Source organism: Podarcis erhardii, assembly GCF_964252035.2.
Source record: "Podarcis erhardii genome assembly, chromosome: 10".
Classification (NCBI taxonomy): domain Eukaryota; kingdom Metazoa; phylum Chordata; class Lepidosauria; order Squamata; family Lacertidae; genus Podarcis; species Podarcis erhardii.
This window is the reverse complement of record NC_138500.1, coordinates 36974784-37000906: the sequence shown is the minus strand read 5'-3', so window position 1 is coordinate 37000906 and position 26123 is coordinate 36974784. Positions and strand designations below refer to the sequence as shown.

At 42.3% G+C, this 26123-nt stretch overlaps 1 protein-coding gene across 1 annotated transcript in view; it reads right to left on the bottom strand.

Annotated features, from left to right (window-relative positions):
• Positions 1-20905, bottom strand: part of TMCC3 (transmembrane and coiled-coil domain family 3) — a 99841-nt gene extending 78936 nt beyond the window's left edge. The window contains exon 1 of the mRNA XM_081878280.1: positions 20710-20905. Within this exon, the coding sequence (XP_081734406.1) occupies positions 20710-20856 (147 nt within the window). The 5' untranslated portion in view covers positions 20857-20905. The remainder of the gene's footprint in view (positions 1-20709) is intronic.
• Between the last annotated feature and the right edge of the window lie 5218 nt (positions 20906-26123).

Here is a 26123-nt window from a genome sequence, read left to right as displayed (position 1 = left end):
ATATATTTGCAGGTTAGATTTTTAAATGACACTTTCTGTAAACCTACCTAGATATTTTTCCTAGTCTAAGCCAATAGCCAAATGCTCTTCTCTTTTCCTCCCCAGACAAGGTTTAAACCTCCCCTCACAGGTTTATACTGTCTTCTGTCTAGGCAGGAACTTACTGCTTCTTGTGGACAACTGCCAACAGCTGACAATTTGACTCCTACTATTCTGGAGGGCTGCTGCTGGAGTCTTGTTCTCCCTGTAGACCTCCTCAGTTTCAGCCTTCTGCTATTTCAGCTTCCTGATCTTCTTCTTTGGACAGCCACTGCCTGCTGCTGCTAGGACCTCTCAGTTCTACTCTGGCTTCTGCTTCTTCTACCGGCAAATGCTGCTTCTTCAGCTCCCAGATGCAGACTCTCACATGAGCCCTTCACATGCTCTGCCACTCAGACTTCCTTTTTGTTTTATACAGTCAGAACCCTTTTACCTATCAAAAGATTTCATTGGTTTTTAATCAAGGACCATTATCCCGTTTAAGGTGGTCTCTAATGCAAACTGGCATAACAAAAAAAAACTGACAAGGCACATAGTCAGCCTTTGTAGCAACACAGCTGTCCTTAGCAGTCTGTGACACCTATGTATTATAAATCCCAGGCCTCCATTAGAAGTGAATTGCAAATATTCCCTGTGGGAAACTGGCATGCACAGCAAATGCAGAATTGAACCCTGCTCATTAGCCGATGTCACACACTCAATGGTTAACAGGCAAGCGTGCTTTTGGGGGGGGGGGAGATCTTGTAGGCCAAATTAGAAATCTTGGTGGGCCAAGACTGGCCAACCCCTGCGCTATACAAATAATACACAGCATCATCATAACACCTTCAGTTCATAATAGAAGATACGATGAAATAAAAACTCCCCACATTATCGATCACCACACAGGCATTCAACTTAGCACCTCTACAGTTATACAATACTAACATTGAGATGATTATTTTATCTCCTTCCTCTTCTTGAAGTTATAAGTTTTGCTATGAGCAATATCAAATCCCAGAATAGAGACAAAATCAGAGGAACACAATGGCAATACTGTAATACTGACAGGCAACTGCAATACTGTGTGGGTTATAACTAAGAACCAAAAGCAGATTTGTCGAGTTTACAGTAACAAGATGTACTTGTCAGGATCAAATGCGCTGTGTGACACCATGCCATCTTAGATAAGCCATCTTGATCAAGATAACAGCATCCTGGAGCAAAGACACATTGACTTGAAGAGGACACATCTTGCTGATTAAATAAAAAAACAATGTGTTTAGGATCACAGCCAAAGTGCACATCTTTAAGTTGTCAGTAAAAAACATACTGTTTCATCAGTTATTAAAGCTTGTCAAGCAGCATTCAGACCAAGGTTTGATTCTGGTTTCTTCAGCTTATCTGCACGTTAGGTTAGCCAGTGACACAATGTGTATAGCTTACATCTGAAGCAAAGGCTTCTTGTTATAATGCTCCTTATTCAGAGCATTCCCATCACTGATTTGGGAAGTGAAGGACATGCGATGATAACCACATTTCATATCTACCCTGTTGTTCCATATGAAATACTGTGTTTGGATTAGTTTTTTCCTATACTGTACCAGCTTTGATCCAAACTGAAAAAAAGAACCATCTGCAGTAGCTGTGTTTTAACTTGGTAATGTAGACAGCCTGAGACACACTGAAGGACCGAATTGACAATTCAAAATGAAATCTAAAAGGTAGGCATAATGCTTATCACAGAGCAGCTATCTACATATCGTCACATGGCATCAGTTCTGATTTTTTTTAAATGCCATTCTTCCTAGAGATAATCTCAACCATACTATTTAATGTGGCAATGGAATAAAAAGCATATATTTTAGGTGTACTTTTAATGAACTACAGACATTTAGTAAATGCAAATTACTTGGGAAGTTGACCAAAATCGTATACACACTATACTTTAAAGCACCTTTGAAACCCAAAATACAGAACTGTTGGATTTAGAAGGTTATGATAATAGATTTGGTTGGCACGCATATTTATGGTACAGTATGAGAAAAAAAGAGTGCATAAAGGTTTTGAAAACCACATATTCCGAGGTCCGTTGATTGAAGTATGGAATAGGTACAAAAACTTACTAGAGTATAAAACCCCATATTGGTTATCGCCACTGGAGGTAATGAGTGTCAAGAAGATCAATATGATGGGGAATTGGATTACATATGAGAATTTAATTATAAAAGAAGGAAATAAATGGAAATTGAAACCATATGAAGAAGTTAAAGAATATGTAAATGATTGGTTACACTACTTCCAACTAAATGCGATGTTTAAAAAAGAGATGTTGGAAAGAGGTTTTCAAGAAGAAAAATCTAGATTTCATAAAGAAATTTTAAATAATGAGGTTAAAATCTTATCAAAAATGTATAAATTACCGGTACTACTTGAGTGGCATACAAAGGATGAAGAGGTTAAGGTTGCAATGATTCAGTGGGCCAAAGATTTTGGTTATAATATTCAATTTGATGATTGGATAAGACTGTGGAAACAAGGAATGAAATTTACTGCATGTACTACAATAAAAGAAAATGTTATGAAAATGTTATATAGATGGTATGTAAGACCAGTAAAACTTGGAAAGATGTATAAGGTTAGTAACAAATGTTGGAAATGCCAGGAGAAAGAAGGAACATTTTATCATATGTGGTGGGAATGTAAAAAAATGAAAGGCTTTTGGGAAATGATCTATAATGAATTGAAAAAAATGTTGAAATATACTTTTGTTAAGAAACCAGAAGCTTTTCTGTTAGGAATATTAAGAAATGATATAAAAAAGAAGGATGAGAGATTGTTTTTATATGCAGTAACAGCGGCAAGAATTTTGGTGGCACAAAAATGGAAACAGGAAGAAATCCCGACGAAAGAAGAATGGAGAATGAAGTTGATGGAATACGCAGAACTAGATAAATTAACGGGGAGAATTCGGAACCGACGAGACCAGAGATTTACCGAGGACTGGAATAAATTTACAGAGTATATTAAAGATATATGTGAAGGACAATTAACGTTTGTAGGTTTTCAAGAAGCTCTGTGATAATAATGTAAAGAAATATTGTTTTATAAATTTGTTATGATTATTATGTTTAGGGTTAAAAAACAATACTGATAGAAGAAATGTGAATAATTGTGATAATTTGGAGAATTCACAGAAAGGCTGAAGGAAGTTCAAATGTATAAATATTAGAACTGGATGTAAATCTTGGATTGAATGTTTTTTCTTTATTGTTATTTTGAAAAAATTGATAAATAATTTTTTTTAAAAAAAAGCACCTTTGAAACCCATCCTTTCCCTCTATGAATTTTGGGCATTGTAGCTTACCCCTCACAAAGTTAACCCTTAATAAAATACAGTGCCCAGAATTCTTTGGGGAAAATAATGTGCTTTGAATCTGCTTTAAATGCATAGTACAGAGTGCTTTGAATAAAGAGATACCACTTTTTCCAAGTTCCAAGTTTTTCCAAGTTCCAAGCCCGCTATTTTAGCTTACATGTAATTTCGCCAGTAAATGCTTTAATCCATCCACTGAACAGCCACTGTGGGAGTTTGCTCTACAGAAGCACAATATCCACAGGTATATAATCCATTTGTCTGAAGCCCCAACAGTCAGTTAATACAAATAGCTCAGCAGGTGCTGGAAGAGCCAATGCAAAGAAAAACTGTTACACTGACAACAAAGATCTTCCTCAAAGAACAGTAAAATCAATTGGAATTTGCAGATGTTAGTACCACACTGATACACCTTGAATTTTTGAAATGAACACCACTCTGTTTAGATCTTGGCTCCTTTTCCCTGAATAATGCCCTTGAAATATGCCTTACAAAATTATTAACTTGTCATGTCTACCACAATTATTAAGATATTAAAATCCGGAGCTCTAATGCATAATCATGGGACATTTTATAGAGGTGCAAACTACTTTGAGTGCACCATACAGATAGCCTTCACAACATTGTGAAGTCAGTGATGTTGGGAACGGTTGTCCAGTTGGAGGCCCACTGCTTCCACATTTGAGTCCTAAAGCAAAGCTCTAGATCTTAAGAACCGCTAGAATACTCCAGCTTGGCCTGTGAAAGGGTAGACTAGGGCACCTTGTTGCAAGTGGATTTACTCACTGTCACTGATTAAGTACTACAGCCTTGCTAAGTAAAGCAGCAGGCTAAAAACCTTCTCACAAGTATATTTGCTTGAAAAACAACGCATCAGCCTGCTATTTCAAGTGACAAGCTGAACCATGTGCTTTGAAAAGTCTGTCCTGACATCAAAGAATACTGCAGGAAAAGACGGCAGCCTGCAACTGAACTTATGTTTGCCTCTCCCACTCTCTGCTAGGAGAAAACCATGGTATTGCTGGTTCAGCTGTCTTCCTGTATAATGTTATGTTGTGGTTCTACAATATTGCATTTGAGGACCTAGTTGACTGTATTATTTGCATGGTAGCCAACTTAAAAGAAGAATAAATAATTTTTATTTGTGCTGTGAAGCCTAACAGTTTTATTATAATAACATATTATCTAATTAGAAGAAATGTGGTTTCTATTCCAAAGGCAAATGAGATAGTTTACATATATTAGCCCGTCACAAGACACTTTATCTTCACACTTTACAGGTTAATCACTTGTTGGCCTTGGGTTCAAGACAGTAAAAACAAAAAAAATGATAACCACTTTGTTATGAAAGGCAAATTGAGTCAGTTCTTGAGAATAGTCTTTCTAAAGCCTTCCTGGCATAGCAAGAGTAATCTTAAGCACTTCATAATTAGAAGCATATATTAGCCAGTACACAGAAAGAAAACCCTTTATTGCTCTCAGGTAATTGCTGTAATCTGAATCCACATTACAGTTGTTGCAGCTTACACAAAGATCATCTGTGGGTGATCTCAAATTGTTTTGGATGTATTAATAGATTTTCATCCAAGGGGGTTCTTTTTTGTACAGGAATGTGAATCAATGTTTCAGTAGCCAGGTGATAATAGTGCAAGGAGCTTAGCAATGAAGAACAATATGTACAAAATTGGGCATGTGGGAACTATTAAAACCCATCAGTTTGTACAAATGCATTTGTATGAAAATCATAGTGTTCCCAGCTGGAGGCATATTCTGGAGTACCCTGAAATGGTTGCAAAACTCATAACTGGCAGTCTTAAATGCAGACAGCATATCTGAAGCTTATTACAACAGCCCACCAAACAAGAACTACTGTTAAAGGAAGCTGGATATATTTTAGTCTTGTTGGTCCCAGAGAAGCTGAATATTTTGTATCTTACAGGGTCTGAAACGCAGGAAACAATTTTCCTGCTGGACACCCATGGCAACGAGACAGGATTTTAACTTTCTTCTGTTACTGTATTGCCTATTCCACTGCCCCATAATGATAAGTGAACAAACATAATAATAAAAATAAAATAAGTTCTTCCCCTCTCTAACCACTAGAAATCTACCAACTCATTTCCTCTTCCATCAGCGGCCTCCCAAGCCTGAGCAACATGACAGAATTTCTCCACTGTAACATGCAGTATTGCAAAAATACACTGAACACATCCTTCTACCAATATTTTGCACAGAAATCGGGAAAAATAATACGTTTCAAGTTTAGGAATTAATGTTGGGAACTATTTGTTTACTCAAGTCCCTATTCTCAACAAATATTGCAAATCTTTGACTTCCAGGTTCAAGCCGTCACATCATCATCATTAAGATATGAAGAGGTCAGTTTAAGAATCTTTACACCCATAAGTTTCAAAGTTCCTAATTACAATCCTGTAATATTCTTTCTTTTTTACATTTATATACCTCCCACACTCTCAAAGGAGCCCAGGGCAGCAAGCAAGAAGTGATAAAACAATATAAACATCTTAAAAACAATTCCATTACAGATACAGACTGGGAAAGATACCTTAAAAGACATGCTGAAAAAGAAAGGTCTTCAGTGGGTGCTAAAAAGACAACAGTGATAGCGCCTATCTAATATCCAAGGGGAGGGAATTCCAAAGGGTAGGTGCTACAACACTCAAGTCCCCAATTTGTACATGGTGCAGAAGAGACCTCTTGATAAGATTGTAATTGCAAGAATTCCTCACCAGTGCTGGATTTAAGTCAGTGCAGGCTGTCCCCCCCCCCCCCACAAGGGCGCCAAACCGAAGGGGCGCAAAACTGAGAAGATCCATTTGAGGTTGCCAAATTTTGGGCTTGTGCAAGGCGTCATATTATGAAAGATTACCAAAGTCTTCCACCTCTGTCCTCACTTGCAGAGCACATTGGGTATATAAGGTGTAAGGTGATCTTTCAGGTATCCTGGTCCAAGCTGTCCATAGCTTTATACACAAAAACAATTACCTTGAACTTACTGCAGTTGCTCACTGGCAGTGTGTGCAAATCTCTGATTGCAGGGTAATGTGTTGGTAATATCCTGCCCCAAGTTGAGCAGCTGAGCCACTGCGTTTTGCACCAGTTGCAGCTTCCAGACCAATCTCAAGGACAGCGCAACATAGAGCACATTGTACTACTCCAGCCTGAAGGCTACCAGAACATAGACAACAGAGGTCAGGCTATCCCAGTCCAGAACAATTTCAGCTGTCTTACCAGCAGAAATTGGTAGAAGGCACCCTTAGCCACTGGGGTCACCTAGGCCTCTAGCAACAAAGAAGAATCAAGGATCACCCCCAGACTACAAACCTGCTCTTTTAGGGGGAGTTCAACCTCATCCAAAGCAGGCAACCACCCACAGTGCCTCCATCTTGCCAGGATTCAGTCAGTTTATTGGCCCTCATCCAGCCCAGACACCGGTCCATAGAACTGCTTTATCTAGCAATCACTATTCAAGTATTATTGTATCAATGCCACATCTTCAGGATGCTCAGTTATTCATGAGCATGCTGAAATTTTGTTGGTGCAAGGCTTTATTAATAGCCTTGTTCCATTGTAAATCCCTAGAGTACTTTTAATATCAGGAATTATAAGAAAAGTAACAGAGAACTAATGGAAAGGACCTGCCTACTCTCAGTTCTACCTTGCTGGTAGAACATATTGAATGATATGTTCTAATGAGAATTCTTACTCTGATGCTAAAAATGAACCACCGGTGGAGGCACAAAGCTCTGAATGCAGATTTCAAAACTTTAATTTTATAAGCTCTGCACTCAGCTCAATGCTACACTTCCTCAGGTGGGATAATAAAACGTTAATGTGTAAGGAAGTACAAACTCAACAAGCAATTAAAGCTCAAGCTAACTACAGAGTTCCTTTCTTTTGCTTTTTTATTTGAGCCGTTTGATTAGCAAGTTCAATCACTGTAGTAAAAGGACTATTTACAGGGGGGGGATGAATAATTTCTTATAAACTGTAGCAAACTTATGTTTGCATGCATCTCACAACTCCTGCAGGCACATTTGCTGAAATATTAGATAATGACCAGCATGGCCAATGGTCAGGGATTATGGAAACTGTAGTTTAGCAAATTTAGTAAGCGATTAAGGGAACTGTAGTTTAGCCACAAGCTTCCTGCCCCTGAGTTAGAACAAGTTCTTTCTGTACCCGATGGCTATGAATGGATGGCCACCTGGCCTCACTCTATACATGTGCTTTAGCTTCTGTCACAAAAGCAATGGTTGTGCCTGCAGCACAGCATGGAGAATGTTAAGCAAGAAAAGGCTGCTTACAGTGGCTTTAAAAATGGCCACAGCTTTTATTGACCAGAATGCTAGCAGAGTTTGGTGTAGCATAAGCTGAGGATCCAGTCACAGGACAATCTTACTACAAACTAGTACCATGGCCCAGCCTGCATGCCAAATGCATGTTGGGGAGTAGAGAGTTGAAGGGATTTCAGGCCCACAACCATAAGAACCATGACTGTGAGCCTGTCCTGTTACCTGAATGTATGGCAAAGGTGCTAGTCCCCAAAATGGGCTTGGGCCTTGAAGGGACACCATAAAAGGTAAAGGTAAAGGGACCCCTGACCATTAAGCCCAGTCACGGACGACTCTGGGGTTGCGACGCTCATCTCACTTTATTGGCCGAGGGAGCTGGCATACAGCTTCCGGGTCATGTGGCCAGCATGACTAAGCTGCTTCTGGCAAACCAGAGCAGCACATGGAAACACCGTTTACCTTCCCGCCGGAGCGGTACCTATTTATCTACTTGCACTTTGACGTGCTTTCGAACTGCTAGGTTGGCAGGAACAGGGACCAAGCAATGGGAGCTCACCCTGTTACGGGGATTCGAACCACCGACCTTCTGATCGGCAAGTCCTAGGCTCTGTGGTTTAACCCACAGTGCCACCCACGAAAGGGACACCATAATATCCGTTAAAGGATCCCCTGCTTACCTCTGCTGTTGATATAGCCAAGTGCTTTAAAGTGCCTGCTATGAAAAAGTATGACAGAAATATGGAACACTGGAATTAAATGATAAACCACACATATTACTATGAGGAATGTAGAAAGTTCCACATTGCAGAGACCATCCCATTGCAGAGACCAGCAACTTTGTCTAGAGTAAAGTAAAGGCTTTTTAAACGTGGGTTAGTATGTGGGCAATAGCAAATCTAAAGCTTCTGTTTAGGAGTGGATCAGAAAGAAAAGGTTCTCTTTTGGGTCTGACTCCCCCCCCCGGACCCGCCCACTAAAACAGCCTGTTGCAGGCTGCAGCCCATTGGCTCCCGGACAAGGCCGAGTCACAGCATGTTGGATGATACGCTAGTTCATTACGTCACCCATATTTGCAGGAAGATATCCTTGATGCCTCCCACATTTTAAAGTGGTGAACTAATCCTGGCAAAATCATGGTAATACTGTAATTCAGGCAGCGCAAGACTTTCACCACCCAGAACGCTTTAAGTATGCAGGTATTCACATGATACATTCGACTTATACAACTGCGCCACCGAAACACACACACCCTCTCACTCTTTGGGGGGGAGGGGAAATAAATTTCATTTAAATGCATCTCTGTATCAAAACCTCCACTACATATTTGGAGGTGGGACACACTCAAACAAGGCATGAGGCTGTGCCAGTTCTGTTTGGAGCCTAATTTCCTTCGGGATCTTAGAATGTCATGCAATAGACCTCCTGTCCTTGGCACCTTTCCTCCCTCAGTCCTGTTTATAAGGGATTCATTAAATAAACCAGAACTGAAACATATATTATCTTGTAAAGGAGGGTTTGTTGTTAATCATGTATATCCAAAATCACATACTACAGCTTAACAAAATGTTTCTTGTACATGAAGAATTCCTCTTCGATTACAAGTCTATTGTTGCTGCAGTACTAGAAGGGTCTTAGCAGATGTGCTATTATTCTGTAATAATTTAAGTCATTTATCTTCAGCTTAGCAGTTTAACCATATTAAGTGATTGCTTAGCAATGATAAATTGTCATGAACAATTCACGAAGTCTTGAGGCAATTATGGGTACGGCTTGCATAAACAACAGGCTGTGGGAAAATAAGCACACTGTATAATCGTTTCTACATAGTTAGCGTATTTTGGTATTCTGGGGTGAGAACAGAAAATGTTCCCATCTAATTTTTAAAAGCAAATGGGTTTATCTTCCTACCCTGAAATTACATGTATTGGCTGTGGCACAGACATCATTCTGTATTACAAATTTAACATTCTTATTCCATAAGCCAGAGCTGTATCACAACAATACCTAAATTACATGCCGTAAGTGAATTAATGAAAAATGTACAGTATTTGTGATTTAGTTATAACCAAATTTATATCAAGGACTAGAAAATTAAATAAGAGAAGCACATGCTAATGCTGAACTCCAAATCAAAATTTGTCTTAGGAACCAAAAAGGCATTTCTTTTTTAGTCATTTTTATTAAGATTCCCATTTTAACAATCCAATCAAATCACATTGAATGTTCCAAATTATACAATATACATATCAAATAGTCCACATATTCTGCCTAAATTATATATTTTTTTTGTTGGGACTTCCCATGCTTCAAAAAGGCATTTCAAACACTTCAAAAGGAGCAATTTCTTAGCCCATTGCCCATTTCGTACTCAATGGCATTTAAGTCCAAGTACATTTAAATAGATTTGTTCCAATTTATCCCTTGTTAGTCTTGTCCCTCCTCTCCTTCTGTCCTCTTCCTTCCAAACTTTGACAGGAATCTGTACGGCATTTTTACTTACCCTGTAAAACAGGTGTGGTAAACCTTTATCTCTTCGGATGTTGAACTACAACTCCCATTAGCTCCAGAAAACATGGTTATTGGCCAAGAGGATGGGAGTTGTAATTCAGCAATATCTGGATGGCCAAATGGTCCCCACACCTGCTGTACTGTAGTGCACTGATGCCACTAACTAAGATGTTGGTGGTGGTGGTGATGATAATGATGGAGGACCAGCCACGATTTGCTTAATTTCCAGAAATGTTATAGCTTTAGAAGCCAATGTGAATGGCTATATGTACCCTTGCTATATGAACTAAGCATACAAACAGAATAATTGAGTGTATCATAGAATCATAGAATTGTAGAGTTGGGAGGAACTCAGAGTCCAACCACATGTAACGCAGGAATTTCAGCACGTGGTCCCCTATCCAATTTGAAATCATCCTGGACCCTGCTTAGCTTCGCAAATGGACTAGCAGTGGGCCTAATAGATCATGTGTAACCAGTGTGATGCCCTCAACAAGTTGTTGGACTACAATTCTCATCAGTCCAAGCCAGCACGGCCAGTGATGAGAGAGGATGGAAGTTGGAGGGGGATACTAAGTTGTAATAGATTATGTTGGGGCAAAGGGTAGTATATCATATTCAAGGTATGCAGGGCCCAGCCTAGTATAGTCATATTCAAAGCTACTATTCTTGTTATTAAATTGTTAAAACAGCTTTTTAATTATAAAAAGCAGCCATGAAAACCTTAGGTTCCCTAAGTGTTATCAATACTCTTAAGTGCTTCCTCTTTGGAGCCTGTTGGACATTAAAGTCTGAACCAAATCCAAATGTAGGTTTTTGGCATTTTATTTTTATGTGATCATTTGAGCTGTTCATTCTGTTCTTCCAGGTTCATCAGTACTTTGGCAAACTACATTCAGTCTAAGCATGGCCAAAAGGTTAACAAATGCAAATGAAAGTTCCTTCAAAATGTTTCTGATTTGCAATGCAATTTTTGTAGAGTTGAAGCCTATGAGTCATGTAAGAGGTGCTTCAGATCTCCCAGTCAGTCACTGATCGAAAGGAAAGTCAAATCACCAATAGGGAAAATCTTTGATTCATACCCCTGATAATTCAGGCAACCGGTTTGTTCGTAACAAACCATATTTAAAATCCAGTTCACAATTCTACAGGTCACAATTCAAACACCAATTTGACCCTGGCACCTATTTTCAAGGGGGCCAGGAAGGATGTAAAGAGCAACCCAGTGCAAAAGAGTGGTGTAGCTTGCAGAGTGCTGGGCTGGAGACTCTGACTGGCTGCAGGTACAGCTAGCCAGAAGAGGGGGTAGAGATAGCACTTTGGGAAGGAAAAATAAAACTGGAGTATGGGTTACAGACATTCAGTTGGATAGGGGTATATAGCCTCTGAGCTGTAATTCGCCCTGGCTGTATCTAGACACATCAAAGAAGCATTTCAGTTAAACACGTTGTAAACTCTGTATGAGAAATCGGGTTGGCAAAATCGGAACTCCACAGCGCCATCTGGTGCCACTGTGTTATAATGCACATATAACGCATATAAAGCGCTTTTTCTTTGCCAATGTAGCTGAGTCCTCTCAGGAGATATCTACTGCTGAGAAGGAAGTCTCTGAGCTGGGGTGTTCTTTTAAGAGTATATAGACAAGTGAGAACTGGTAGCTGAATTAGAGAAAGGAGAAGTGGAACCGTGAAGGAATGCTCTACTTGGGTTTCAATTCAGTAAGAAGGGGATAGATATTCTGGAGAGAGAAGAGGAATCCCAAACCAGTTAGGATGGGAGTATGTGGTGATCCCCTAGTCTGGTATACTAATAGAGGAGCCTCAGGAGGAGTGAGATTTATAGAAAGATGGGAAAGTACCAACTTGTTTCAGAACCTAAGTATTAAGACCTAAGCAGTAACAACTTCAATTAGTTTAAGGAATTGAAGTAAATATAAGCTGTGATTATGAAAACATTGCCAAAAATGTGAATGACTAATCTAACCAGAATAAATATTATATGATTTATTTAAAAATTCCAATAGCAAAAATGTTTTCACATTACATAGTAATAGTTTCAGAACTACAAAAATACTTCCTCCCCCCAATCTGAAATAAACATCCGTTTGTACGATGCCCACAATGAAAACATATTTTGTTTAATGTTTATTGCTGCTCGCACTACCCACAACCTCTTTCTTCCTCCTCCTACCAAAGCAGGCAAGCAGGCCCAATCATACTTCAGTCCTCAAAGGGATGGAATTACTAACACTGCAGCAAACCCAAACACATTTGCCGAGAGAGACAAACCTATAATTCCCTCAGAGCAGCAGGGTCCGACACCAGACTAGAACTGTCTAATACAAAATGTCACATTTCAGCCTGAGCTCACTGAATGCTTTTACGAAGTGATGCAATTAACTCTGTGAGAATAACTGTGAAAAACAGAGCCTTCTCATCCCTGTGAGCTGCCTTAAGCTACTAAGCCTTTCAATAATTGCTACATCCAGCAAAACACAAATAATGGCACACAGGAAAAAAAGGAACATGGAAAACTACTGTATAACACATGTGACTTCACGTGTTCGTATGAATTAGCTTAAGAAAAATGGGAACATTATATCTATGGGATTCTGTTTTACTGCATAATAGTCCATCATGTAATACAGAGTCTTTATATTACACTTTTCATTCAGATTGTCAAAATGCCTTTTGGAGGCAAAGAAAAAGCAGCTATCCCTGTAGTCACAGTATTATTATGCCTGCTAACATTTCAAAGTTATTTAATTCAAAATATGTATACTGCTGAGAACAACACAGAAACTTGGCCCACTTTTCACAACGGGAAACAAAGGTTACAGACTTTCTAATCCAATGTCAGACATGAAGTATTTCTGCAAGACACAGAGCACACCAGATTTGTTTAAAACAGAGCAGTTGCTCTGTCTACACTGCAGCAAGGTAAAAGGAAAGGGACTCCTGCAGTGGCGTAGCGTGGGTTGTCAGCACCTGGGGCAAGGCAAGTAATTTGCGCCCCCTAACCCGTGGAGCCAGGTAGGGGCAGAGAGCTGCGAGTGCGAGCGCGCGCCCCCCAGATGTTGCGCCCGGTGCGGCTGGCCCCCCCTGCACCCCCCACGCTACGCCACTGGACTCCTGCCATTTGCACCTGCAGTGTACAATCCAAGTGCTTCTGTTACGCAAGACCCATGGAAATGAAGGAGGTAGTCCATTTCTATCCTGATCCAGCACACCCAGGGAAACCCTCGTGTTGCTATCACATTTTATCCTAACAACAACCCTGTGAGGTAGGCTAGTCTGCAAGAGTTACTTGCTCAGGGCCATTCAGTCAGCTTCATTAAATAAAGATCTTCCCAGTCAAAGGCCAAGACTTTATCCACTGAACAACATCTCCTTTATACAATGTAGAAGGAAAGTCTGGTGGCTTTGGCTTTTAGGTTCCAGAGCCAGCCTTACCATTAGGCAGAATGAGGCGGCTGGTTTGGGGTGTCACAAAAGGGCAGCATATTCCTAAGTATTTATTATTGTGCTTTTACTGCCAGGGAGGAGAGAACAAATAGTACTTGTGGGATTTTCTGCCTAATGTGCCACAATAATTTGGCTTTCCTTTGATATTATGTACCTTAACAAGGGGGGGGGGGAGGGTTTGTCTCCGTTTGCTTCCTTGCTCAGGCAGCAGAATGTCTAGTACCGGCCCTGTCAGGTGCCATGGTTAAAAAAATAATAATTCATTTTGTTAAGCTGGTAACTTCAAATACAATAGTATTTCCATTGATTGTGCTAAAAATACCCAGGTATGATGCTGGTTTAAGGCCTTTGTTGTCTTTGGATATATAAAACAGAAAATAAAATAGCTTAACATTGTCATATCCAAAAAAAGGAATAACTTAACCTTACAGTTTATTAGTAATATACTTCTGGAATATATTGCTTCGTATAATTTTTGTTTAGATTTAATTAGCATTTTCCTTATACAATAGCCTGGCTTAGCGTTGTTATTGAACAGGGTGCCATGTTTAAAGGGTTAATAAAAATGGCACAGATTGAATCCTCTTTGAATCTGGTGTGTGTGTGTGTGTTTTGTTTTTTTGGTTCTCAGAAAAATTAACTGAGTCCTGCAAAAGAATTTTTTTAAATTGCCATTTAAGGCAACAATATGTGTTTTACCATTAGCCAAAGCCTGTGACGTGATTTCAGAAAAGTAATTTATTTGCATTTTAAAGTGGCAGGTTATTGCTAGAAATAGCATTTTCTTATCAAACTTTGCAGCCTTTTCTCTGTGACACGGTGGACCAATGAATCACTTCATCTAACAACTTAAAAAAACAACCTGCTAGATCAAACTAAGGATGCACTTAGTCCGGCATCCTATTCCAAACAGCAGCCGCTCAGTTGCTTCCAGAAAGTTTATGAGCAGGACATGAAGGCAATGTCTGTCTCTACTGTGTGTCCTCAGAAGCTGGTGTTCAAAGTACACTGCCTCTGTACACAGAGGTTCCATTAACTGAGCAGCAAGTTAAATCCTACTGCTTTGGCTGAGAACTCTGCTGAGAACAGGTGTGGAGCCAATGCAGGATTTAACCCCAACTATCTGATGACATCACAAGTGACGTCAGCTGATAGGCAGGTGGCGTGGGTTTGGGGGAAATGGCCTCACAGGTTGTGTGACGTGATACTTTGGAATACAATGCTGACAATTTTTCACTGTAGTAGTAGTAGTTGTTAGAGAGAAATAAATGTTTCTTCCTTGGAACTCTTTCTTTAAACCAGTGGTTCCCAACTGGCGGACCATAGACCTCAGGGCATCCACATAAGCCACTCAGGGGATCCCTGGCACCATTCACACAACAAAAACTGCCACTGAGATATCAACGTGGTATAATGGTTAGAGGGTTGGACTAGGACCTGGGAAAGCAAGGTTTGAATCCCCACTCAGCCAAGGAGCTCACTGGGTGAACCTTGGGCCAGTCACCGTGTCTCTTAGCCTAACCTATCTCATAGGGCTGTTGTGAGGATGAAATGGGAGGAAAGAGAAACATGTACACCACCTTGAGTTCCTTGGGAGATAAAAGTGATCTATAAATGTAATGATGATTAATAATAATAATTTCTAAAAAGTATGCAGTCTGTGGCTTGGCTTTTGACAAACAGGGGATCTGCAGTACTGTACTTAGTTAATTTGGAACCACTGCTCCAGACCATTCAAAATTTGGTAAATCTCAATCAGGTCCCCTCTCAATCGTCTCATTTCTTAACTAAAAAGCCCTAAGCACTTTAGCTTTGCCTTGTTGGGAAAAGCCACAATCTCCATGCTACTTAAATTGCTCTTCTCTTTTCCAGTTTTAATTATATCTCTTTTTTATTAGAGGACCTGAACGGCCCTTCCAAACGTAGCTATACTACAGATTAGAGGTGACAGACGTGTAGTTTCCCAGAAATTGTTGGATTCCAATTCCCATCAAATATTGGATTTTGCTCTAGTATGCCTTTCATCCAATTTGGAGAGATATTTCTGGAGTTCTTTTCAGCCTGCTTGGCTATTACCATCCAGAATAAACTGCTGTCCCCCACAAACTTGGCTACCACATGGCATACCTCTGTTCCCAGATAATAAATTAAAATGCCATGGGTCCAAATATAGATTCTTGCAGAACTCCACTGCTTTCTTTTTTCCTTTTGAAAACAGTTAAGTTTATTAACTCCATTTCCTTTCCTTTATCCAGTTACCGACACATAAAAGGACCTGCCCTTTTAAACAGAACTTCATAAAAGGACTCTTGTCCTCTCCTACGGGAGCGCGAAGTTTATTTAGGAACCTTTCGTGCTGGGTAAAAAGTGAGTGTGTGACACCATCAATAGCCTTTCCAAAGTGAAGGCAATGTTATCTCTTCTTTTTGACTTTATTATTTGGCTGTATGAGATCTCTCAGATTCGACTTGATGATGTCATCAAATCTGACTGGCTGAAAAAAAATGGCACCACATTGCTTTGGGGATTCTTGAGGGGAAAGGGGCAATGACACTGCTCAAAAGTGAAAGAAGGGCAAGGAAGGATTTTTCCTGAAACTTATTCACACATACTAGCCAGAATGATTAATTTCCCACAAATATGAGGCTAAAGGTAAAGGTAAAGGTAAAGGACCCCTGACAGTTAAGTCCAGTCACGAACGACTCTGGGGTTGCGGCGCTCATCTCGCTTTACTGGCCGAGGGAGCCGACGTTTGTCTGCAGACAGTTTTTCCGGGTCACATGGCCAGCACGACTAAGCCGCTTCTGGCAAAACCAGAGCAGCGCACGGAAACGCCGTTTACCTTCCCACTGGAGCAGTACCTATTTATCTACTTGCACTTTGACGTACTTTCGAACTGCTAGGTTGGCAGGAGCAGGGACCAAGCAACAGGAGCTCATCCCGTCGCGGGGATTCGAACCGCCGACCTTCTAATCGGCAAGTCCTAGGCTCAGTGGTTTAGACCACAGCGCCACCCGTGTCCCTAATATGAGGTTACCTGCTGCTTAATTATTAAGCTAGACAATGTAAGCACTTAACCCAACCTTCACCAACCAGGTGCCCTCAGGTTTTTATAATTCCCATCATCTGTAGCTAGCACAGAGCTGCAGCTCCAAAACACCAGATTTTGGTGAAGGCTGCCTTAACCAAATAATTAAATAATCTGCCCTTAATCATGTGTTAGCCTGTGCATATAAGGATTATCCACATGTAACCACAACAGGAAAATGGATGGTTGACCCACTTCAGCTTCTATCTATGCCAACTGTGGGAACACCACTAAATTTCATAAAACTTGGGTTTTCCCCCTCCCTAAAAGAAGTGCTACCATGCCACCATTCTCTGTACAAAAAAATGCCATTGTGAATGAAGATTCCAACCTGCCTGTTACTAATCTTAACAAGTGTTTATTCACATTTCTGCTTGCCAGTTTTAATGAACATTAAGATACCTTGTGCTTCTCTGCTTAAAACTATTATTACGACAAGCTTTACACAAAACGAGCAATGAAAAGTTGTGTTATCTAATAAACTACCTTCCTGCTTGAGATGTTATGCCAGTGAAATAATTCATGGCCATGCAACCAACAACAGATGCAGGCAGAACTGCCATACACCAACAATCCCTAAAGATAGCTCACGCCTGTTTCTCAGCTCTTATTCTTTGACTCAGCGAAGGCAAGGGCAAGTTGCTTTCAACAATGCAACCCCTGTATCAAGTAGCTGCTGTCAGTGCCTCTTCTGTGTTTAAGGACAATGCAGAAAAGGATTCTTCTTAGCCAACCTGAAGTCCTTTATTTAAGCTTTGCAAGAGCCATAAACAATAGCATGTGCTGTGAAGTTGACTCAGAGGCTGCAGCTAACATTACGTTTAAGTACAGGATTCCATGGCAACTAAAAGCACATACTGTAGTAAGGAGAGGCTTCTGCTGTAGATGGGAAAGTTTCGCTACCCAACAGCTCCAAGCTTAAATAGGTATTTACTGGGGAGCAATCTGATTCAATGCCAACAGGATTTACTATCAGGCAAATGCAGAAATGAGGGGGTGGGCAGATGGAAGGCTTTGTTGAACCCCAACACAAAACAATCTCAGGCAACTTTAATCAATCCTGTTTCAAGCCAAAAGAGTAGCTACATACACTTGCGCCCTTCTTATTGACTTCAAAAAGTGCTTATGTTGAATAATCCTAATGCAAATCTCTCAAATTTTCCTCTGACTAGCACCACTGTGATGTAGCAGCTGCAAGATTGATACATGTTTAGTTGTATATCACCTTAACCATTTGAAGCAGCACAGTGGATTTTTTCCCCAAACAGAAGTTGCAAAATGGAGCCCACAGTCCTGTAGGTAAGCAAGTGCAGTTGCCACGAATAAAAAGTGTAATGGTGGCATTCAGTCATTCGCGGCTCCATGCTGTGCGTGGGATTGATTACAACAAACATTGTGAACTAGGAGGTCCATAATAAAAGCAGCATGCACAAATCTACATTGCAATGCTATACAATATTACTTAAGATTCTTTTTAAAAACACCTTCAGGTGATGCTGCTATTCAGCTTCTAATTCAGAATCCTCTTCCATAAACCTGAACTCCTCTTAGGTTCCCCCACATTTTTTACTTCATCTTTTACTAGCAGGACCTAGTGTTTATCAATTTTCCACCCAAAACTGACTCCTGGCATCCTGGTGACACACTCATGGCACACTAGTGGATCTCATCCCATGATTCAGGATATTTTTCCTTAGATGGTTTTAAGGAAACTGCTGGGCGCGCATATTAGATCAGAGGCTTTAAGTTTGGACTGAGCAGGCTTGGACTAGATAACCTCCCAGTAAGAGCGGCCAAGGGTAGCTCCGACCTACACGCTTTCAATAGTGATGTAGAAGAGGGAATTTCAGTCCCAGCTTTTACATCTGACTATCCTGCCTACCAGGTCCCATGACATTCTCTAGTTCTGTGAATCACTGCACTTATTAGATTCACATCTGAGTGCTCTTTAACTAGACACAACTGAGAATGATTGTACACAACTGGAAGACAAAGGAGGTTGGCACAATACTGGTCACAGTGATTGCATCAGAGTCATGATGGGAATAACAGGGAACTACATTGACCTTAATAGGTTTCCAAACACCTGGGCAATGGCTGTGCTAAGAATCATACCCAAGCATGTGAACTCCTTGCAGGGAGTTGCCAACTGTTCCCAGAAGAGTTTACAATTACTAGGACTGCCAGGTGTCATTTGAGACATTTTCTTACCTCAAGACATCCAAGCATCACAGGTCCTATATTTGTTGAATTTTTCAGCTCTGCGGGGCATATGGCTTCAGGGCACACCTCAAAACTCACCTGTAGTGTTTTTTCTTTTATATGCAAAATGTTTCTCTGGACACCCTTAACATCATCATTTTGCTACAAGTTTAATATTGGAGAACTATTTTTGAATGAGTTGGTTTATCACCCCTTCTAATAGCGAACTCAGTTGCTGAGTGCAGGCAGGATTGTACTGGGGCAACTGGAAAACAAACAGTCAGTATCAGCATGCTTGGGCAAAACCTAAGGTCTACAGAAGTACAAAAAATACTTAAGGGAAGTAAAAAGCAAATGCAAAACAATTTAAAAAAACCAACCACATACCCAGATGCTGAGTGACCAGAAAGTGCTCAGTGTCTGCTGAGGAGGGGAAAACCCAGAAAACCAAAGGAGGTGGAATGGAGTCTGCTGGAGGAAGTGAGGGTGGCTGCTCACTGGCACCCTAAAATAAACCCTGCTACAAATGGAGCACAGCAAGTCCTATTTGAATATTACAAATGAGAAAAATCAGGTACAAGGTCTGGAAGTCCCACTTCATGAGTCACAGTAGGAGCTGGCCAAAAAGTACTTCCTCCACTTCCGTATAGGGTATGAACTGCTTCTGCACAACATTCACGGGGTGCATCCTCTGGTCCACACAACTGTCCATGCCCACGCCTGAAACAGGCCAAGTGAGCCACGCACATCCCACAACCCAGGATGCTCTTCTCAAGCAGTGGTATGCGCAGGTGGGCAGGTCCACTCCATATATGGGCAGCTGGGCATATTTGGATGTGCTGGAGGTGCGTCCATGAGAGCAACACATGCCACACTCCAGCAGACTAGAAACAAAAACGACACCTTGCACGTCAGTGGGAACCTTGCCCATTGATTTGCCTGAGATTTTGTTTCGCGCCCTGAGCAAAAACACAGCCAACATCCAAAATGAGGTGAAGCAGTCAGGTCAGATGGCTCCGAAACAAGACCTTTCGCTAACTGCCTTACCAACAGTCCCCTCACGATAAGAAAGGCACCTATTGGAAGATAAACATCTGCCTAGGGAAAGGTACCACTTGAGGCCGAATTACTGGAAAGCCCCCCCCCAAACCCCAAAGATTCCTCACTGTGAGGAACTGGGAGAGATTTTGGGGGAACTGCGCACTCTAACGGCCAGATCCCGCAAAAACGCCTATGAGAGCCGAGCTGCTCCGTCTCGTGCGTGTAATAAATGGTAAAAGGGCGCCGGGTCTCTCTGTCACACAGACACAGCTTTCGTACGACCCACAGAGCCGCTTGGGACACACTGAAGGCTTGGGACACACTGAAATAAAAAGACACCACTAGCCGGCAAGACACTGGAGAGCCGACGGAAAAGCCCCCTCTGCAATGTACCCTCTCCGGTGTTTCCTCCCTGTCAGGAACGTGTGGCAACCTCCCCATTTTATTTGCCTTGGGGGAACCGCACGGAGCAGGTGGTGGCCCTCCTTCCCTTCCCTGGGTCTCAACCAAACGAGGCTCCCATATGTCGCTGCCCCGAAGCGCGCCAATTCCGAACGCGAAGCCTCGCCGGCGCCGAGAGGGAGGGAGCGAGGGAGCGAGAGGCGCAGCTGCTGCTGCTGCTGCTGCCCGGGATTCCTCTCAGCCTGGGCGCCCCTTCGCGGCTGTGGAGAGAGGAGCGCCGCATCCATGGCTTACCTTCCTCAGCATGCTGGGCAAGCAGCGGCTGGGGCTCCTGGCTCCGGCCGGCTCTTCCTCGCCTTCTTCCTCCCGCTCCCCCCTCGGCCATTCAGCGGCGCCTTTCTTGCTGGGCGATTTCGCCAGCCCGAGGAGCGCACATTTCATGCCCGCCGAGGCAGCGGCTCCGATCCCGGAGCCTTCGCCCGCACATGCGTGTGGCAGCATGCACAGGGTCGCTCCCCCGAGAGCCAGGGCTGCCTCGGCTGCTGCGAGCCCAGCGCCGGCTCCTTTGGCTGGAGCGGGGCGGCGGGGCGCTCGCAAAGCAGCCTCCGGCTCGAGCACGCGGCGCAGCGGCAAGCCAAGCAGGCGGCAGGGGCAGCAGCTGCTGCTTCTTGCCGGCCTCAGCAAAGCCGAGGAGGGAAGCGGGCGGGGGGACTACCTCGCGCTCCCGCTCCCTCCGCCTGCCCTTAGCCTCAGCGCGCGAGCTCTTCCGCGCGCTCGGAAAGGCGCACTCGGAGGTGCCCAAAGGACGCTCGCTCGCTCGCGCGCGCGCGCTCCGACGCCGCCGGCTGAGGAGGCTGGAGTGGCCAGGCGCTGCCGGAGCGAGCCGCTTTACAGAACGCGAGGCAGGGGAGGTGCTTAGCTGTGGGGACCACTCAGGGCTCACACGCTCATACACCCCCCCAAAAGAAACCAGTTATCCAGTCATTTCTAATAGGGTCAGACTGAGCAGCGTGTGAAGCTCCCTCGTAGCGAGGCAGATAAACCTGGCTAGCCCAGAGTGGTCTTCTTGCTCCCCCCCTTTCCCACTCCTGCTCTGCTGTTTGACGTCCTTTGGCTGGAGCATTAAATGCACGGCTTGGGGCCCTCCTACCGAGCTTTGCCCCCTTCCCTCATTGGCGTCTTTTAAAAAAAAAGTGCAGCCCCCCCCCCCCAAGGAAAGCTCCTGCAAGCGTGCAATGACACATCTGACACATTCTGGTCACGCTCTGTGAGCTTTTTTTGCAAACTGGAGCGTGGCTTTGGTCGTTAGCAGGGCAAAATGAATGTTGGCCTCGGTGCAGTGGAAGCTAGGCCTTATTTACGTTATTGCATTTATACCCCACCTTTTGCTCCAAAAAAAACCCTCAAGGGGAAGTACATGGCTCTCCTCCTCGTTTAATCCCAACAACCCCGTGGGGTAGGTCAAGATGAGCAGCAGTAATTGGCCTCAGGTCACCCAATGAGCTGGGGGGGGGTGAGACTTGAACCCTGGTCTCCCAGGTCCTGATCTGACACTCTAACCACTACACCATGTATGTTGAAGGACTGCCTAGAGGGCAATAGATGTAAAAAGTGGCAGTAGTTCTTGGGCTGGCATGGAAATGAGGCTGGTCATCACTGCATCCTTCCTCACCTCCTCCCCGCTTTTTTCCCTTTAAAAAACTCATTGGAGCAGCTGTACATGTGAGTAGTTACATAACCATTTTGTTAAGTTTTCCTTAAAACTTGTATTAGCCATTTCTACAACAAAATTGTGCCTTTCCCCAAGTAAATGTGGTTAGCATCAGGGCAGCAGAAGCAAACTCCTTTTTATTCCTGTAGTGGCACTCCTGACGGTACTACAATCTAAGTGAATTTAAACTGAAATGGGCACATGCTCAGAGTGTTCCACCACCACATGCCTGGCAAACAAACCTGTGCGTACTCCTGCTTCAGGAGTGTAGGAGCAGTTGTAAGGGCATGGAATAGCAGTGATAGAGAATGGTGTGCGAATGTATGTAGAAAGAAACTGCAGTACTGTACAAAGGCAAAATTTGCATTTGTTGCTCCGCCACTTTTTTGCCTCCAACTCCACCCACCACTGATACGTGGCCCTTAGAATGTTCCCTACCCAGTTTCAGTTGCCTCTTGTTACTGGATCTCTATGCTGTTGCAGTAATCACTTAGCTTTTATTTTCAGTTTTTATGTGTTGGTAACCAGCCTGGGTGGTGCTGGAGGAGACTCTTGAGAGTCCCATGGACTGCAAGAAGATCAAACCTCTCCATTCTTAAGGAAATCAGCCCTGAGTGCTCACTGGAAGGACAGATCCTGAAGCTGAGACTCCAATACTTTGGCTACCTCATGAGAAGAGAAGACTCCCTGGAAAAGACCCTGATGTTGGGAAAGAAGGAGGGCACAAGGAGAAGGGGATGACAGAGGACGAGATGGCTGGACAGTGTTCTCGAAGCTACCAGCATGAGTTTGACCAAACTGCAGGAGGCAGTAGAAGACAGGAGTGCCTGGCGTGCTCTGGTCCATGGGGTCACGAAGAGTCGGACACAACTAAACAACAACAACATCAACTAGCCTGGGATCATCTCAGATGTGACGAAGGGTGTTCTATAAATGCATCACGTAACTAACTAAATACATCAGGTTTGAAGTTGATGGTTTATTTTTATATGATCATTTATTTCCTGTTCCTAAGAGAAATCAAATGCGTTGTAATTACAGCTATATGCGCTTAAAGGTACTTTATGCTATAAATCTACACTTATACTGACAATGTCATTTTATTTTTCTAGTAGAACCACTGTCACCCCGTCCTCTCCCCTAACACCCAACATTGTGTGATGTCAGTACATATTGTGATGTCATCACCTTGCTTTATTTTCTGAATTGATCTGATTGGAGCAAAGGGGCCTTGTTGCCATGACAATGTTGTTGTATTGACGCTTGCAGGAAGGAGAGTGGTTTGAAGTGTGTGGATTGCCCTTATATTTCTGTACTTTTAAAAGCCACACGAAGCTTGGCTGGAGACAACATCATAAGAAATATCTCCGTGCTCAAGGCACTTACGGAGAAAATATATTGAGTTTTATTCACATTTATTTATGGAAAGTCAATATGCCAAAAATAGATGCACTCTTACAGTGTGATAATAGAGTGTTCAAGTGTTGTAATATTCGATGGGGCTTATTATCAGGTAAGTGTGACATGTTTGCAGCCTTAATATACTAAAATACCTTGGTGGTTAAAGGTATAAATATATAAAATTAACATAAAGTTTAATGTTCTAAGGTGAAATGAATCATGAAATTCTAGAAATTAAGAAGGTATGACACTAACAGGGATTTTGGTTTTTCCACATTTCATTAGGTATAGCATATTTTTTAAAGCACCAACACAGTTTTATTCACAGTTTGCACCTGGGAGGTAGGGAGACACCCAATGTCAATAAGTAGAGAGTTATCCATATACTTTGGTCACCAGCTCCAATTTGTGGGACACTCTTCCTGCAGAAATTCAGTAGGCATCCTCACTTTTGACTTTTAGGCATCTCTTGAAGACATTTTTTATGCCAACAAGTCTATGCAGTTAAATGATTAACATCATTTAACTATCCTAGTCACTCTCTCTCTCTCTCTCTCTCTCTCTCTCTCTCTCTATATATATATATATATATATATTTCTGGCATCTGGAAAAGAGAGGGAAAGAAAACTGAACTCCCCAGGGTATTGGGAGAGAAGACTGAGCAGACTGGGTCCACCCGGCAAGTGACATAAACCAACAGATATTCAGGAATGTGAAAAGCCTGCAAGGGAAACATATGGGAATGTGTTTTGCTGTGTATGCTAATGAAGGGTCCATTTGCACTAAGCACTCTTAATGAATGACAAGACAGAATCAGGAAGGAGATAGCGGCTACTAGACACCACCCCGCAGATTAGTCTTAATCACAATCAAGAAAACCCTCAAAGGATTTGCAGGACACTTTGAGCTGATGGATAACTGGTAAAGCAGGCATTATAAAGGGATTATAAAGGGTGGTAGAAGGGGTGCACTGAGGCATTTGTGATGAAGGCAGTGAATGTATTCAATCCACTTCTTCTACCCCAGTTCACAGTGCTTGCCTGTCTTCATCCAGATGAACAGCATGAAAAGGGAGTGGGTGGGTTCTAGATGATTCTTGTCAATGCTACAGACCAGAAAAACATATATTTATAGCTGACTATAAAACAGGGTTTGGGGCACACCATTACAATGGATAGCAGAATTCAAAGCTGGAAAATTTAAAACATTATGACCAATACAGTCTCACGTTCCAGAAGAGTAGTCCTTTTGGTCTGATGCAGAAATGAAAGAAGTTTTGACCTTCAGTCAAAACTAGCAAACCAGCATACTCATTTGTGGGCCAGAGCTCCCTTTGTCAGGTGACAGGAGGATTGGCAAATATGTGTTTTACAAAACTGGAAAAAACAAAAGAAAGAGGGTGTTGTTTTAAATAAAAGTGAGGCCAGTGCAAGAGACACTGCTACAAAGAGCATGAATGAAAATGAGATACAGGGTGGATCTACACACAGGGGGAAAACACACTATAAATGTGTCAGAAATTAAATCGTTATAACAAAAGGAAAAAAATCCTATGGAAAATCGCTTAGAATTTTTTTTGCTCTCTGGCGCCATCTGGCGTTGCATGTTTATAATGCATTCAAAGCACTGTTTCTTGACTAATGTAGCTAAGTCCACAGTCACATCATTAGAAGATCCAATCAGGCTCAGTGGGTGCGACCCACCTCTAACAGCTACCTAGTACCCGTTTGCAAAGCAAGATGAATGGAGAATCACTTTCTGTTGTGAGCTACCCCCTTCACCCCTTCCCAACTCTACTGAGCCCAAGTGCCATACTGTCAAAATTGCAAATGAATTCCAGTTTGGCGCCTTTGTGTGGAAATCTCCCTTTTAAACCTTATTGTGGAAACATAGCAATTTTTACATCTGTTACTGTTACAGAATATCTAGGCCAGTGGTGACTAACCTGTCTTGCAGGCATGGCTGGACTCCAATCCCATCAGCCCCAGCCAACATCACCAAAGGTCAGGAATGATGAGAGTTTTAGTTCAGTAACATCTGGAGGGCCACAGAGACACCGCAACCCTGATCTACGTAAATTGAAATGCTCCCCAACTGGTTAATCACAGCTTTCTCAGCAGATTTTATGTACGCTTTTCTTCTCCTTCTCCTTCTTCTTTGTTGTCAATAGATAAGGTGAAGAGTACTTACCAGTATAAAAGTTTAGCCATAAAGCTGCTAATGAAATTGAAGAAAAAGGTGGGACGTGATTTGGTGTTTTATACATTTTTCTCGCTCAAGTTCATTGTCTGAAAGGGAACAAGGAAATTGCTGTAGCATAGCAACTGTGATGTTAGCAAGCAGTGCAGTGGCATCGTTAGCTGCGATGCTGTTCTTTGTATCTCCAGGCTTTCGTACGGATGACAACACAACATTTGCCTGCGGTTTCCCATCACAGAAGCTTAAACAGAAAATTAAACAGGGCTTATTCACATCAGGGGCTATGTACGCAAGCATAGCTCCTTCCTTCACTATCTCAAATCATTACAATAGCACACATATCAAATTAGTATTTAATGAATTAGTTTCATATTTGTCTGAAGATGGATCTGTGAC